Source organism: Leptosomus discolor, chromosome 1, assembly GCF_034619465.1.
Source record: "Leptosomus discolor isolate bLepDis1 chromosome 1, bLepDis1.hap2, whole genome shotgun sequence".
Lineage (NCBI taxonomy): Eukaryota > Metazoa > Chordata > Aves > Leptosomiformes > Leptosomidae > Leptosomus > Leptosomus discolor.
In genome coordinates this window covers 134,361,213-134,378,755 of record NC_141391.1, presented here as the reverse complement: position 1 = coordinate 134,378,755, position 17,543 = coordinate 134,361,213, and the positions used below count along the sequence as shown (strand labels likewise).

The 17,543-nt window shown below is 45.7% G+C and overlaps 1 protein-coding gene across 1 annotated transcript in view; it reads right to left on the bottom strand.

Moving 5' to 3' along the window:
* The window catches only part of TCAF2 (TRPM8 channel associated factor 2), a 10,395-nt gene extending 3,633 nt beyond the window's left edge, over positions 1-6,762 (bottom strand). The window contains exons 1-4 of the mRNA XM_086460850.1: positions 6,113-6,762; positions 2,875-3,845; positions 1,792-1,886; positions 569-782 (exon numbers count right to left, since the gene is read on the bottom strand). Of these exons, the coding sequence (XP_086316976.1) occupies positions 569-782; positions 1,792-1,886; positions 2,875-3,845; positions 6,113-6,729 (1,897 nt within the window). The 5' untranslated portion in view covers positions 6,730-6,762. The remainder of the gene's footprint in view (positions 1-568; positions 783-1,791; positions 1,887-2,874; positions 3,846-6,112) is intronic.
* Between the last annotated feature and the right edge of the window lie 10,781 nt (positions 6,763-17,543).

Below are 17,543 nucleotides of genomic sequence, written 5' to 3'. Positions count from 1 at the left end.
TGAGAAGAGAAGAGAAGAGAAGAGAAGAGAAGAGAAGAGAAGAGAAGAGAAGAGAAGAGAAGAGAAGAGAAGAGAAGAGAAGAGAAGAGAAGAGAAGAGAAGAGAAGAGAAGAGAAGAGAAGAGAAGAGGAGAACCTGATGGCAACAAGGGAAATTCAGCAGAGGTTTACTGCAGGGACTGGAGATGGCCATATGGGGGCACAGTAAAGCAGGCAGAACGCAAGGCAAGCTTTGTCACGGCAGAGGTCAGCCTGTGTCCCTCCAGCATAACGGTTTCCATCGGAAATGCCAACTCCAATCTCCAATACATGTTCGCCAAACCCTACCCATTTTGTGACAGCTGCTTCACGTACCTACTGCCACGTAGCAGGCACAGAGTCACTAAGTGACTTACCCAGAGTCCCAGAGGACAACAAAGCAAGGAAACTGATTCTGGAAACTGGGTATTGCTAAACACAGACATTTCAAAGATGTTCCTAAGCATGGGACCAGACTTCCTTTCAGTCACAGGGATAATAGCATTTGTAAGCAGCACTAAGGAGAAAGACACCAAGGTAAACAAACCTACCAAGCTTGAAGAAAGGAGCTCTGACTGCCCCTTCTACTGAGATGGACACTTTCCCCAGGACGCTCCTTGCTGGTACTATGATGTAAATAAGGCCACCCCAGAGACAGGAAATAGATTGTTTCTGGCCGTCAACATCACAGGTGCGTATTACTACTGGGGCTCGTTTCAGCTCTCTGGCGTGAGAGAGGTCATCCGTGTGACACCCAATCTGCACCTGGCAAACAGAAGGGTAGGAACAGCTGGTCAAAGGGCTCCAAATGTGACCTGTCAGACTGACCACAGCACCCTGAGCTGTCTGTTGCAGCACTATCCCTGCAGGGCACACATGCAGAAGCAGCCTGACTCCAGCCTAGTTCATGTTTTCAGCCTGTGGTGACCAGAAGCAGTAAATACAGTTAAAAAAGCTGGTGAAGTTCAGTGCTATCCCTGTCTCAGTCTTACAGCTATACTCCCATTATTACTGGCTCAACTACATCCTTCACCAGCAGTTCAGGGTACTGCAGTGACTTATTTCACTGCACTGTACTTGCATTGATTATTCCTTCACACTTCACCAGCATCAAAGTCGCATCCACTAACATATGAGTTGGAGAAATGTGATGATCACTGCTGGCTTCTTTTATTGTACCTCTTCCTTGGTCCTCATACAGTAAAGCAGACAGCATGTGGCTGCAGGATCAGACAGAAACACCTGAGTTAACTTTGCATTTCAGCTGCAGTGAGCTTACTGCAATAAATATCCAGGCAGGTAAGCATTTATCTGCTTCGTACTTTGCAGAGAACAGGATCCCAAGTAACTAGGTGATATCTGACCTGGATACATCTACACAAGCAATAGTGACAGCACTGTCAAAGTAGCTTATGAGAGATCTGGAGAGACAGAACTAAGTTTGGTGCATACAAGGGCACAAGTACTCATCTTGGACCTGAAAATCACCTTGATCAGCTCTCTTTGCATGATAACAAAACAAATACAGCTGCCTTTGGGTAGCAGCCACATTCAGTTAGCCCACCAGCACACAGAAATAGAAAGGAATGCAAAATTATGTGAATTAAGTGAAAAATTATCACAATGCATTGAAAGTGCTATAGGGCAGCAGCAATACAAAAGGACTGAAAAAACAGCAAAACCAGTAAGGAGAAAACCCTTCTCCGTGCTATTTTTGAGTGCTCACCTGACAAATGCATTGGTGTAAACAGAAGCCAAACTAGAGACAGCTTACCTTCAGACCAGCATTGACCATCAGGCAAGGGAAAGTTATAACTGCTGAGTGCCCTTCAGGGAGGTAGAGTCCCGTACTCCTCCAGGCTGTCTTACCTAAATAGTAAGAGAATATAGTTCTAAGCAGACAAGCACTTCTTTGGTCTGATGTTATGGATTCTGGAGATTTCAAGCTGCAACAGAAGAATCTTCCATCCTCTTCTTTTCCCTTGCTCTACACCCACAGAACTGTCTCACATTTTACCCAACCTGTCAGAAATACAGTTTATCATTGCCACTCCAGAACAGTCTTTATCTGATTAGAATAGTTTGGAAAAACTCCTCCCAATCATATTCTAATACAACAAAAATAAAGATTAATCTGTCCAGTGGATAATAACTCACTAGAGGAATTTAACCTAGAGTTTAAACTTGTCAGCTGTGAGCAGGAATCTCAGCAAGGTTGTATAGATACAAGGCCTAAGCTTAGACAAATCGTTCAGGGTGTAATTACCAACTACCTTGGCTTCAGTGGTGATGTCAGCCCAAGAAGTTCCCACCATGCTTCCAGCCTCTTGTTTTCACCCCCAAAACTAGACCTTCACTCCACCAACTGTGCTGACACAACAAGTTGTGAGACTGTGCTGTAACTCAGGCTGAAATTATCCAGATGAAAACCAAACCTTTTGTTCCTAACTCCTACCTCTTCATAGGATGGCCCCGTAGATGGCTCTATCAGCACAACTATAGCAACAATAACCTGCAGTATAGAGCCCAAGATTTCTCATGGAAGCTTTCTTGTCAAAGCCATTGTGCTGTGCAAGTATCCTGAGGAACCTCTGTTAGATGGTTCTTCTTCCCCAAGTGCCTGTGCACCAACAGCAAGGAAGCAGGACTTTCATGGGGTGTTTCAGAGTGCTGAAATCAGGGCTGGCAACAAAAGAAACCTGTCTGCCACTACACAGAGGTCAGCCTCTTCACAAGCCCCCAGTGAAATTGCACATCTGTGCCCATACTCAGACATACACAGACAGATGCACACTGAGGACAGGTGCCCCACGGATCCCAGCAAGAGCATGCCTCAAGAGGAAGGGAGAAATCTCACCTGGGTTTGTGCCATCAATTTCCACAGTGATGGGAAGGGCACAGACCCCAGCAGCAGGTTTCTGCACTAGGGCTGCGCTGTCCGTCAGGGTGAGGGACAGCTCGGTTGCCATGCAGAGAAGGACTGCCTCTTTGGAATTGTTCTTGATAGGGCACTGCCTGCTGACATGTGGGATCCCACTTCTCTGAAGCACTTTGGTCAGGATGCGGTGGAGCGAGGCATATGCAGGGCAGTCATGGGCTGGGATGTGCAGAAAGGCAGTGCAGTCTTGTGCAAGCCTTTGCAGCCAGTCCTTCAAGGGGGCCTTGAGCTCCCCATGCTTGTCTACATGCCTGTTGAAAAGAGCGAGTGCCTTGCGGAAGTGGTAGTGCTCCCCAGACCCCACAGCTGGGTGCTTAGCTGGCTGGACACTCTGCCCCAGGATGCTCAGCCCAAAGCGGTTCAGGAGTTTGTTGCCAGGGTATTTTGCCACAGCAGCTTTGCCACGGTTCTGGGAAGCCCAGTACCAGGCCTGGCCTCCAATCAGTAGGCCACCTCCCTCTGCCACAAAAGCGTGAACCCTCTCCGCCTCTCTGTTGCCGTAAGAAGAGCAGCAGTACACACTGATGTCACCTGTCAGCTGTGACACCTGCGACTTCACCTCTTCCTGAGGGAGGAGGCTACACAGTTTCTTCAGGCTGGCATCCACACCCACCAGCCCCTTTCTCCCAGCATCCAGCCAGCGGACAGCATTGAGCAGGAATCTGGCCAACTTTGGGGAGAACAGCTGGCTTTCATGGGTTGCCACCACAACACGGCCTTGGCCATAGTGTGCTGCAGCTAAGAAGCAGCGGTGTGAGCTGTCCAGGCAGAGTGGGAAGGAGAGCACACCATGCACCAGCAAGATGGAGGGTATGCCCCCTGTCACCAAATCCAGCTCCGACACACCACGTAGGAGAAACTCAGCATCAAGGCTGAGGTTGGCCTGGTGCCTGCAGAACAAAGAGAGGTCCAGGTTAGCCCCCATCCCAGAATCTTTTGCACAAAAGACCACCTTGTCCATCCCTGCCTCTTCTTCTTCCCTCATCCTAGTACCTCATGTTGTCAGCTCTTTCATTTAATTAAAAAAAAATCCATCAATCTTCTCCTTTCAAAGCCTCAGTTTTTGCAGCCAAGCAAATCTGTAAGAATCTCAGCACTCATTCAAAAAACGGAGAGAAAGAAGAGGTCAAAAGGAAGTTATAGACCTCTGACTTTGAAGAGCGGCTTGAAAATCTAAATACATTGCAGAAACTCAAAAATCAGAAGACCGTATTTTTTGAACTGCAGGTTTAAACTGCAAATGATGTGGGAATTGGCACATCTCCTGTAACAGAAATTCTCTCCATTTACCCCACCTTAGTCATTATCAACTAAGCAAGCCCAAAAGATTTCTCTGTGTCTTCTCCCAGCCTCTGCCACTGACAGGCAGACACACAGCTAGACAAATAATGAGTGACTTGAAGTTGCATCAGGGTCCTAACACATAGTCCTCACATTATGACTAGTTGGTCTCCACAATATAGATTATGCCCTCTTATCTCCATTTCCATATAACTCCTATATGTCAGTGTGGAGAAAGACATGTTGAATTACTCTCATTTGGTTTGTTTATACTTTCTCCCGGTACTGCCAAACCCAGTTTTTCCCCACAGCTGGAAAGAATCTGTTGTTATGGGGCCATTACAGCCAACCCAATAAGAAGAAATTATGCGATCCTTCTGCACGCCCATAGGACAGGAATTAAATCTGCAGCTCTCCTTTGGTCATCATTTTACTGAGATCCTTTGTGACAGAGAGTATGTGCTCAGGCATACGGCACAGCATCTGCCTCAGACCGCAGTCTGATTCTTTGGGGGTTAAGCAAAGGCCAGCTGGAAAGCCCAGATGCACAGACCGACTCCGTTGCACGGAAATTAGGTATCTAAATTTCTCTATGGCTCTGGATCCAACCAAAACCACCACAAAAACATCCTAAACAAGATGTAATTCACCCTTATTTACCATTTCAAACCTTGTCAATTGCCATGTAATTTTTCTCTGCTGAATTTTCCACCCCTCCCTCCCTCTTCCATGCACTGTGCATAAGGTGGTGGGAACATGCCCATGTAATGCAGGTGGGAGCAAGAATCAATCAGCAAAGTTTAATTAACTTGATTTAGTTAAGTTAGCTGTGTCCTAAGCATTTTGCTGAATTCAACAGCAGACCTTTCTACTACCTTTATTGGGAAATAAATTGAGCATCCAGAACGTACCAAATCCAATTATTTGTTTGAAAATATTAGAAATTTAGTATTATATATCCACAAGGAAAAGGCTGTGAAGGAAAGACTTGCAGGGAATTTTATCGTAATTGTTGCAGCTTTCACTGCAGTGAAATGAAGCTGCCACATAGAGAAAGCACAGAAGCACTCCTGCTACTCGGAGAACCCGTTGCACTTGGCGTAACTTGGCAGAAAGCAAGAAGAGGCATAGCCTGGCACACCCACTGGCAAGGGGAGGTGGAGGAAGATGGCAGAGTAATGCCCAGGATTCCACTGCCTGGTCAGCTGTGTGATACGAGTCACAACAGCCCTGAGTTTTACACCTGCTGCTCCAGGACTCAAAGGGCCAGGCTGGAATCCCAAACAAACTGGGAGCACAGAGATTTCTTGCCCATGGCCTCTGTCAGAAGCTGAGAAGGGAGATAGCACCCAGCCCACCTCCTCAGCTCTGCACCAGTCCCACAGTTTCACTTGCAGCAGGTGAATTTCTGTAAGTAACAGGCTAAACAGGTTTCGCAGCTGCCAGCCACAGCCTGGACTAGAGGGCTGCCCTGGTGCTCCATCTCCAACCTGGTTTTGAACTGTGGGAAAGTTGCCCTGAATATATACACATGTGGAGAGAGGGAGAGGAGTTCCTCCTCCTGCCCCCGTGTTGCTGTGTGTTGCACTCAGGCACACTTTGTCAAGCAGATTGCTCTAAAAGATGGCTCCCCTCATTTCCTTTATCATTTCCTGGGCCAGGCCTGGTTCAGCTGCCCTGGAAGACATCATTCTTTCTGACTGCAAACAGCAGGAAGGTCCCCCTTAAATTGGAAGATGACAGTTGCATCCCATCCTGGTTATTAAAGAACCAGCATTCACCATCATCCTCATCTCTCATGTCAAGAATCTTCTATAAACACCTCACCTGCATAATCTGATCAGTTGTTTAAACAGAGAGAAATTCAGATACTCACGGGACAATTAATGGGATCTTGGGAATTTTCTTGGCAACTTTGAAGATGCCTTTCTCCACAACATTTCCTGTGAAGTACACGCCAGCTACGCTGGTCACCTGGTTCCCAGGGAATTCAAACAACACCTTCTCCTTGCCATGTTGACTAGCCCAGTGACAGGCTTGGCCTCCCATGAGCAGCCCTCCACCTCCCTTTACAAAGCCAACCAGGTCTTTCGCTTGCGTGCTGTCATAGGCGTCCATACAGTACACCCCCAGGGAGGGGCTAAGCTCTGCCCCAGCTTGTACTTTGGTGCCAGCTCTGAGCAGCAGCTGGGAGAGGGAATCCAAATGAGGATGGACCCCAACCAGGGCCTCGGGGGAAGGCCTGAGCCACTCCACAGCATTTCTGAGGAACTGGGAAAACTTGGAGTCCTTCAAGATTCCTTCATGGGAAACAACCACCATTCGGCCCTTGCCATATTGTGAAACAGCGATCAGAACCTGCTTCTTAGAGCTCACAAGCACAGGGTAAGCATCCTCTCCAACAAGTAGCAGCTCACAAGGAACAAAACTGCCAGTGAAGTCCCATGGCCCAACACCATCCACTAACAGCTCATAGGTGGCAGAGGGTTTCATCTTCAGGTCAGTCCTATCTGGTGGAGAGAAGACCAACACTCATTACAGTATGGCTCAGCAATAAAGAACAGCTGTAACAATGCTCTAGAGTAATTTCCTTCTTGTCTAGTACGAACTCCAAAGAAACAGGAATCATTTACTAGAAGCAGCTTTGTGGACACAACTTCTTCAGGTGTTTGTGATTTTTTTTTTGTTTGCTTGTTTGGCTTTGTTATCACATTATTTACCATTTAAACAGAAGTGACAACTATATCAAAACGATGGAGGAAAAGAAAGTGACTGTTTCAACAAATTCTGCTATGCATCATGGAGAACAGGTAAATAAAGGTAGTCACTTTCCCATTAACAATTTATTTGGAGAGGGAGAGTGTCAGAGGCTCCAGGATGTCTACCAGGAGCTTGCCTGGTAGAGGTGGTTTACACGGAAATTGCCAGAAAATGAAAAGACCTTATCAATACAACACATGGCATAATTCAAACATGCAGTTCACATTTTAGTTCCTAATTTGACACGTACAGAGCTACACACAGTTGCTGCAAGATATTATTCCAAAGTTGTACTTTTCTACCTCTGTTTAGGCACTATAAGCCCTTGCTTAGTATTAGGAGGTGCTGTGAGGGGGAGAAGAGTCCGCAGAAACGATGGAGGCAACCAGGTCCCCTGGAGTAACTGTCAGTTTACATCAAGCAGTACCTAGGAGGGCAGGTCTGGGCACAGGAGATTCATGCCCTAGTTCCCTGATCCAAACTGCCGCGTGATCTCAAGAAAACAATTTCCCTTTTCTGTAGCTTTCTTTCACCTGTTTTCCCACCTATGAAGTAAGGAAAGTGGTACTGACCTCGCTTGCCAGGCTCTTTGAGGTCTATGGGTGACACGTGCTCTACTTAGGCTCCCTCAGTTTGAAAGTCTGGCTCAGCTCTTCACTAAAATTATCTTCTGCTGAGCTGGGGTGGCTGTGGCTGCAAACAGGAAGGTTTTGAGGTAGAGAGTATGACTCAGTCCCACCCAGTTCCTGTCATTCAGGATTCACAAGGCTGACTTTGAGAACAACGCCTAAGGCAAGGGAAGGAGCTGCTCCGGGGCAGGCCTGGCCCTTTCCCAGGGAGCATCCCGTGCCAACACTGGAGCAGCGTTCTCTGGTCTTCACATACATTTCTTATTTGGCTACTGTTCAAGGAGATAAATCACTTGACACAGATGTAGGTATCTTCAGGTTTGCTTTATTAACAACTCAGAGTTGGGCCAACACCCCAAATGTGTGGCAACTGAATTCCAAGTCCTTGCAGGTTTCATACCTTTTCTTTATCAATACACAGAGTCCAAAGTCTTTGTAAATCTTCACTCAACCTTTCAGTTTTTCATATTCATCACTTATTGAGTCCAGTCACAATCCCCTTATTCAGCTGGGTTCGTCTTTTCTGGTTCCAATTCCTGTTTTCAGTTTTCGGTCATCGTCTACAAAATTATCTTTTCTACTAGTCCGATATGGTTACAATTCTGAGAACTTCTTACATCAAGTACTTATAAGGCACAAAGTTATTTAAGACTTAAGCAATAAGTAAACTTCAAACAATCCTAATTCTAATCTTATTTCCCTATGCTCAGCACATCTGTTATTAACCACTGTTATTTTCTTTTACTTTCCTACATGATCTGCACGACCGGTTTTTAAACAAATCCTGGGAGGGTCTACACAAAGGACAAGGCTAAGAACATTTTCTTGGCCTTTAGAGCAGCTTATTCAACTGTAAAATTTTGCTACAGCTACCCTGAATGCAAATACTTGGCATGCAAACACAAGAAAATGGAGAAATCCTGGAGAAGCAGCATCCTTGATTTGGATTTGCCACAAGCCCTGGGGTGCTCAGAAACAGCAACCTGATTGAGAATAACAGTATCAGTCCCATTGCTTATCCTCTGGACGTGCCTGGAAGCTCCTGTTTTTCACCCAAACTCTTGTGAGACTCCACTGTTGTTTTACATATAATTTATGAGTCAAGGCTGTTGATTAACATAGGGTAAGAACTACACTGCCCAGTAATTTAGTGCTTGCTTGCTGGCTTAGTCTGAATTCCTGCTTGCATTCCCTGGGTTTGAATAAGCCCTACATTTAAAGGCAAATATGAGGTCTATGTGGTTTAGGTTGTTTTACCAGGAATCATGCAACAAAGCAGTAACACAGCTTGGGAAAATACTGAAGTTTTTTTATGGTGGCTTCTGTAGATTTGATGCTAATGTATCTATACTGACACACTGACCATGGTATAAGGGAGAGGAAAATCAGGTGGACAGCTTTAGCAACTCATATTCTACTGGGGGACTACTCTACAGGACTAGGTTTGAAGTAAAGTCAGTAAAACCCTACTTCTTAGTAAAGAAAAAACCTTACTTCTTTGCCCACACCCTTCTTCTTACCACAGGATTTGAAAGCTAACATCTTAGACTCTGGACCCATAAAAGGATGGGTGCTCCCTGGCATTTACCCAGAACAAGGTGCAGCTGTCTTGGGAAGGATTTTAACTCTCTCTTAACTGAATGCAATTATCACCATATAATAGAACTCCCAATTTCTATGTAACCATAGCTTCTCCATTTCCATTGTATTAACCATTTCAGTGTGGAGAGACTATTAGACCCCGAGCAGACACAACTACACGCAAACTCCTCTTTCTAGAGAGAGAAGGGAGAAGACACAGCAGGGACAGAGAACATCCACACATAAAAAGAACTGCAGGAAGCTGCAGGAGACTGAGCTGTATGCCTGTCATGTCAATTAGGAGAAAACAACTACTAGATCTGGGCACGCACAGAGAGAAGGGGAAGATCTTGGCTTCTAGCTGCCTCCCTTCTTAACACAGAAGTGCAAATTCTCCATGACAGTGTCTTGAACAAGTCAAAGACTCTCAATTCCTTGTGTTCCCTCCTGCCCCTTCCACCTCTCACCTCCAGATAGTTCCCACTCCCCACAGAGCTGATAATATTAACAGTAGGTATTGGAGCATACATTTATAAATACTGCATAATGAATAATCCTCTCCTAGCCTTTCTTCTGTCTTTGGAAAAGGGACAAAAACGTGATGTGAAGGTACTGGGTCTTCATTAAATGCAGACTTTAAGATTCCATCATCTGCTGTCCAGACACCATCACACCCAAGCAAAAGGCATGTGGTACAAAGGAAGGAATACCCCTTGGTCCACTCAGGTAGAATACCTCTAGGAGACAGGCGACCTGGAGGCTTCTAAGGGTGAATAAGGGGACAGACTTTGTGTGTCAAATGCTCAGTCACTTTGGGCTGAGTCTTTAAGGTCCCTGTAAGGCCCGTGAAGATCTCTGTGAGTAAAATGTGTGGGAATGTGCAATACCTGAGAGGAACAGGACAAAAGGCACAGGACAGCCACTGGGGTGGATCACGTATTAAGACACAGGCAGCCTGAGTGAGAGAGACACAATTCCTAGAGATTTGGCTGCTCTTCCTAAATAGCGGGGGACTCATGGGGTTTCCAGTCTTTCCTCTCTTTCAGATTTACAGTCTAGCTGTCTGCACAGTAGCCAAGCACCAAGTATGCTGGAAAGTCTGTAGGCAGTAAAGAATTGGTGGGCTCTTGCTTCTTAACATGTTTATCAACAAAATGAACAGAGAGAGGAATGCTGACATTTGGCATTTGCTGAAGAGATAAAAATACTTATATTCATTATGTCTGTTCATCATCAACAAGGTTTTAAACTGAAAGAGGGTAGACTGGATATAAGGAAGAAATTTTTTATGATGAGGGTGGTGAGACACTGGAATGAGTCACACAGAGAAGCTGTGGATGTCCCATCAGTGGAAGTGTTCAAAGTCAGGTTGGAAAGGGCTTTGAGTAACCTAATCTAGTCAAAGATGTCCCAGCAGGGTAGGAAGGTTAGACTGGATGATCATTGAAAGCCCCTTCCAACCCAAGCCACTCTGTGATTCTGACTCATGTGCTGGGTAGCATAAATGCAAATTTAACATACATAAAAACTGCAAGTGTACGTCAAACTTCTATGGCATATTCTTATAAAGAAAGGCGGCATCTACACTGCAAAACTGGGCTCTAGAGCTGGCTTAAGCATACAAGTGAGAGCCTGGGCTGATGTTAGGGCAGTAATGTGCTCAGGCTCTGTCCTGCTGGAGGACCAGGAACTCAGTCTTAGCCAGTGTGTTCTCACATACATACAGCATCCAGGGTAACTGTGAGGCTGGAACACTTGAGAATGGGCTCAAATTTGTGTTAACCTGGAGATGACTCTCAGGACTGAACATCTCAGCTATGTTCTGCATGCTTCTCCACCTTTTTCAACACCTGTGAAAGTATAAGCACCATGAAGCCATCAGTAGGGTAGGCTAAAGCAGTAAACCATGAAATGTAAAGATCAAGCATGTGCAAGAAGGGTGATGAGATAAAGCAATAAATTCAGGTTCAACAGATTGCACGTGAAAGAGAACACAACACTTAAAACTTGGACAACAGCCTTTCTTAAAGAACTGCTCAACACTATGGTAAAAGCAGGCACCTAGTGGAGATCATAGAATCACAGAATTTCTCAACTTGGAAGGAACCCATACTCCCTGCTCCTTGCAGGACTACTTAAAACTAAACAACATGACTAAGAACCCTGTCTAGATGCTCCTTGAACTCTGACAGGCTTGGTGCCATGACCACTTCCCTGGGGAGCCTGTTCCAGTGACCGACCACCCTCTCAGTGAAGAACCTTTTCCTAGTGTCCAATCTGAACTTCCTTTGACACAGCAGGAGAAGTGGAATGGAGAAGTGGTAGGCAATCAAGCAAGCAAGCTCTCATGGGAAAGACAAAGCTAGAAAAAAATACATCAAAAAAAGCCTTTCTAATGTTACATAACAAAAGTCAAAGAAACAAAGCTAAACACATCAAAGGGAAATAGAGCCAAAGAAGAAGTAGAAGGTTGTAAATTAATGCCAACTCTAAAATTAGGTTAAGAAAGCAATTACCAAAGGAAGTTACTGTATTTTTTTTTTACAATTACATTGTTTAGAGTTATTCAAAACCAGATTGAAAACCAACAAAAAATTAAGAAAATTTTTTTTTTTTTAGTAAAAGTGCAGCAGAATCAATCAGACAATTGCCATCTGTAATTACTGTTATTTGCGTTATTTTCATATTGCACGTTATTGCAGATTACAAAACACTACAATTACCAAGCCTAGTAAAATGCTCCTGTGTTTTAAGGAAAAAAAACCCAGGAATCAGAATCACAGAATGGTAGGGGTTGGAAGGCACCTCTGGAGATCTAGTCCAATCCCCCTGCTAAAGCAGGTTCACCTAGAGCAGGTCGCACTGGACCACATCCAGGCGGGATCTGAATATCTCTAGAGAAGGAGACTCCACAACCTCCCTGGGCAGCCTGTTCCGGTGCTCTGCTACCCTTAATGTAAAGAAGTTTTTCCTCATGCTGAGGCAGAACTTCCTGTGCTCGAGTTTGTGCCCATTGCCCCTTGTCCTGTCACTGGGTACCACTGAAAAGAGCCTGGCCCCATCCTCTTGACACCCGTATTTATAAGCATTGATAAGATCCCCTCCCAGTCTTCTCTTCTCCAGGCTAAACAGAGCCAGGTGTTTCAGCCTTTCCTCCTAACAGAGATGCTCCAGTCCCCTAATACCTAATTATGATGCCCATCCCTTCTGGTGGTGCTAACATGCAGGCATTAGGGTACACTCACTGGCTAACAGGATGCAAAGAAATAGAAAACCTGGAGGTCTAAACATACGCCTGTCCAGCAATCTTAATTGCTTTTAAAGATAAGGCAAGGAAAGAACAAAATGAAAGCAGCTGATGACATCTGTCTGGGTATTTTAAAATAATTTTGCATTCGGAAAGGTAATGAACATCTTAATTAAAATTAATTTTACTAACTTTTTATGAACTGAAAGCAGGCTGATAGGCTGTGATCAGTAAAGACATGGATACACTGAATCAGAAGAGATGTCTATACAAAAAGTGCTGTCTATTCTCTTTAAAAATCTATATCTGTGATCTAAAAAGACAGCATATATCACATAAATGAAATTACCAAATAATAGAAGGTAACGTGCAGAAGCACGGGAGAAGAAATCATAACCTTACTAGAAAATATTTTTTTTTTAAATTAAAACTTGCCTAAATGCAAGTCCTATGGCCTGTAGTTTTAGAGAAGTGTTGACATCTGCTGGTGAACAAGCAGCAGAGCAGCTCAGAAATCTCCAGGAACTGCAGACACAGAGCCCTTTTCCAATCCCATGCTGGAGGGGTTGAATCTTATTTGCACGCCTGCTATAAAACAGCTCATTTCCCTTTAAATGTTGCTCGGTTTTAAAGCTGGGGGTGAGTGTAACACCATAGTTTTCATTTGAAAGGAGACACAGAAGAGGTCTAATGCTCTTCCTGTGTGGGACATGCCAATCTAGTATAGTCTGCAGTATGTGCTAAAGGATAAGCAAAAAGAACAACTTTATCCCTCCAAACTAAAAGGACAGCACAGGACTTGTTTTGCTATTTACGTCCAGGAGCAAGGGAACGCAGAGATACTGGGACAGCTCACTGAGGCTTTGAGAACAAAGAACAGGCAGGTCTAACTCAGACGGTGGGCAGCAGCTAACATCCTTAACAGCCTATCACAGACATGTCATATAAGCTAAAGGCGTAGGGTTACAGTGATGAAGGTTTGTGTGCTACTGTGGACTTCAAGGGTAGCACTGATTATTGCAACAAAAATGTGCAGTTCACATAAACAGAATATTGCTTCCTCCTTATCATGCACCATCATATTTTATAATGCAACAAGCAAAAGTATTACAAGGTATCCCTGATCTCCTAAATCATATGCTTTTCCAACTCAGTTCGACACACCAACAGAGGAACATCCAGGGTCTCTTGTGGATTCTGAGACTAACCGAGCAATCACTCAGATGAAATGTATGGCATGTGAAAAAAAGTAACAAGTTTACTTAGTTCTTCATTACTGCAGCTAGCTAGATCAATCGATGTTTTAAGGCCTTATTTCAAATAACACGGGTGCACAAATTATCATTCTTGCCCATGTCCCATGAGCTATCCCTCCAGTATTAGTTTCCCCAGGAATGTCCTCACCACACTGGGTCGAATTGCATCTTCCCTGGCAGCTGGCATCAAGGGCATCCCTGCCAACGGCTGGGCTGTTGGTCCACCTTCCAGCTGGCAGCGAGTCCGAGTTGACACAGAGTATGTGACTTCCATCTTTATTCCTTTCTTACACCCTGTGCTCAGCCCTTTCAAGCCAATGAAGTGTGAACCAAATGCTCATGATGAGCTTGGGTTCAGTTTGTGTTCCAATCACAAAGGGAACAACCCTGAATACTCATTTCTTGTTATTCTTTTTGCTCTAATCTCATGTTGTCATCTTTGAGCTTACGCAGATCTGCATTCCTCACTTCTTATCCCAGTTCATGTGAGTCTGCAGTGCCAGCTGGATCCATACAAGCTGGGAAGTTGACCCTTTGACAGCACCCCAAGAGGTCCTTCCTTCTCGATGGCCACCTCAAGTCCTGCCCTTGCCTGTGCAGGACCCATCAATAAAGCTACAGCTGAGCTGTGTTGCCTTACACCACCTTTTATGTTTTATGTCCAAAACTTGCTATGTCTAGCAACTCTGTATATAAACCTATGCACAAATCTAGCACACTGCAGACCAGCTTTAGATAGCCTTCATGTCCTGGGAGGCTGTTCCAGGCTCTTGCTGCAATTAGTTGTTTTTCAGGACATTTTACTGCACAGGCTATTCTCTGTGATTTTAGCCAACCATCTCACTTGTCTTTTGTTCTGCCTGAAAGCTATTGCCAAAATTTTCATTTTCACCTCACCTAAGTGTACTCATCAAGTTCTGAAATCTTTGTATTCTCCCCACCTTGCTTAGTTACCGTCTTTAGTTTCAAAATTGTCTCTACTGTGTATCTTCTGAAAACAGGTCTGATATGACATTAAGGTTCCTTTCCAGTGCTGTGTTACTATAAACACACCTTAAAAGAGCCTTAAAAGACAAGCGAGACTCTTCTGACCTGCCTTCCACCTATACATAGCCTACCGAAAGCAGTATGGCATTGGCATCACCTAAGATACACACTGCCTTTTTTCTGCTGTCTCTGCCCCCTTTTCCATAAGCCCTCCACATACAGCTTGCTTTCAACTTTTGTCTGCTGCACCCTAAGGGAGACCCTTAAACAATATCTAAGCAGTCTTTGAAAAGTTACTAACGGATGCAGCCTGCAGTACTGGATTTAAATCATTTACATAAGCGTTTGCACTGCTATGCTGAAAACAGGGGAATGTCTGAAAATGGGAGATACATAACACCTGTAAGAGATCTCCACTAACAGATCTCCTTTTCTTTTTATTATTTAGCACTTTTCTAAACTTGGTTCTAGCATGTTTCACAGTTGTAATTAATTTGGCACCATTTCCACATACTGCAATTTTTAAATGCTGGATTAGGAACTATAGAAGATACAGCTGAAAAACTATTAGTCCCAAACAGAAACTTTATTGTCAAACATAAGGCAGATAAACAGCAAAAACTTATTTTAAACCAACATACAGCTGGTTTACTGTTAGAAAATCTAGGTGAAAAGAAAGGCCAGACCTGATGAATTGGGAATGCAGAGAACCTGCGTGTTAGTGCTGACTGAAGAACATAAATTCAGCACCATACAGACACACTAGTCAGGGGACAGATGAAGAAGTATCTCCCACGTTTTTGCTGTGCCTCCCCTAACCAGACCTGCTAGACCAGAAACAGCTCAGATGATTCTGTTCCTCAGCGTATCAGTGACTAGGGTCTATGCACAGAACCAGCTTTGTACCTCCTACAGATTTAATCTGAAAATGAATAACTCATCCATGTTAAACTGCAAATTGACAGCAGCCAGAAGCTTCCAGACCAAGCGCACCCAGAAACCACAACTGTTTCTTTCCCTCTCCACCTTCCCCCTACTTACTCAGTTTGAAAGTGCACTAAAGCGTATGCTTGCTTGGGGTTGAAAAGCAAGCTTTTTTTCAAGGCAAATCTGTAGATTTCGCATTTACACCCACCTGCTGAAGTAACTATGGGTTCTTTATTTAGGCTCTTTTGCTATTACTCTCCTTTGGCATCGGCAGAGCCAACCTAAGGCTGCTGGAGTCACTGTGCACTGTGCACAGATGCAGCTTTATACTGGCACAGAACAACTCCAGGTTGCATGCAGAGTCAGGACAGACGCAACACGCATACTCACAAAGCAATCTCACATTCTGCTGCCAAACCTTCTGCAGCCTTTCCAGGGATCCCTTCTGAACTTAAAGAGCTGCATTGCATGGGCCCGTGCCCTGAAACAGTAATGCGGCTTGGAAAAGCAACTCTGGAACACACCACCAGCCTGACAGCCTCTTTCCTTTTACTTCCAGTGACCGGTTTTGCTGCCAAAGGCTCAAACATCACGCAGAAGATGCAAGAGCAGAAGGCGCACAACAAGCAGGCATCTTGCACTTCCTCCGCTGCTCAGGGAGTGTGCGCGATCTGGCCGCAGTTGCGCAGCCCCAGCTCTGTTTCTGGCACTGACAGCGCAGAGAAGCAACAGCGGCAGGCACGCGTGGCCGCTGTGTGGCAGCCCGCCCGCCTAGTGAACAGGACCCGTCGGGAAATCGTGAGGAGAGAGGGGAAAGTTCAAGAAGGGCGGGGAACCGTGAGAAGATGCCGGCCGACATGGGGAGCGTGCAAAGCAGTGCGGGGCGGCCCGGGAAGTCAGTGCTAATGGCTTAGAGTGGAAGGTTGAACGCGTTTAAACACTTTTGCCTTAGTTATTTAGGCCTGAAATGACGGACAAAGTCCTGGTCTGATTCTACATCATTGGAAGTTGCAAATGATTTGGCCAGAAGTAGTGTAACAGCCTGTGAGGTCTGTATAGGTGCTGAGTAAGCCTGGAACCTGGTCTGCTAATTTCTCCAACCTTGCACTAACGCTCTTCATATTCAGAGGGAGCCTTTATTGATGCATCCCCAAATAGTCCAGCAGCAGGTTGAGGCACAAAACGGGGCTACTTACCCCAACCGATACAGGCAAGCAAGCCACAGAGTAAGCTCTGTGCCCAAGCATATCTTCACCTTTCCTGGTCCAGGGTAACAAACGGTTTTCAAGCACATGGTTTCTAACAGGATTCCCATCCCAGCAAGCCAAGGGATGCCCAACCTGCACCTTCATCGCCAGGATGTTGCTTCCGTGCCCATTTCTACGACCCTTCCTGTAACCGTCCACAAGCGCGTGGCGGACAAAAAGAAAACGACCCCACGTATCTGCAAAGGGCTGCCAATACTGAGGTAGCAAGAGGGTTGTTTTACGCTAAGCGCTGCTTAGAGTAAAAACTTTCCCAGGGCAGGGCGCAACTTCCTCGCTGCCGGGCTGGGCCCCCCCCCCCCTGCACTACCTGCGAGAGCTGGGCGCATCTACCCTGCGCGCCCAGCGCTATAAAAGCCCGCCCTCTCTCCTCCGGCGAATAAACTTCTCCTCACCTCACCTCTCGCGGCCGTGTAACGCCGCCAGGGGCCTGCCTTCCCCCCCCGCCCCCGGCTCTAACCCTCACCACCCCGCTGGCGATGGTCTCTCCGCCCCCAGGGCGATGCGTATCTTCACCCCGTCCCCTGGGCCTGCCGGTCACTTTGCAGCAGTCCGGCTGCCACTCTAGAAACTTCTCGGTCCCTCCCTCTCCCCTCCCCTTCCTCCGCCCCGCTGACCGGGGGCTGGCGCTGCGGCGAAGGCAGGAGAGCAGGAG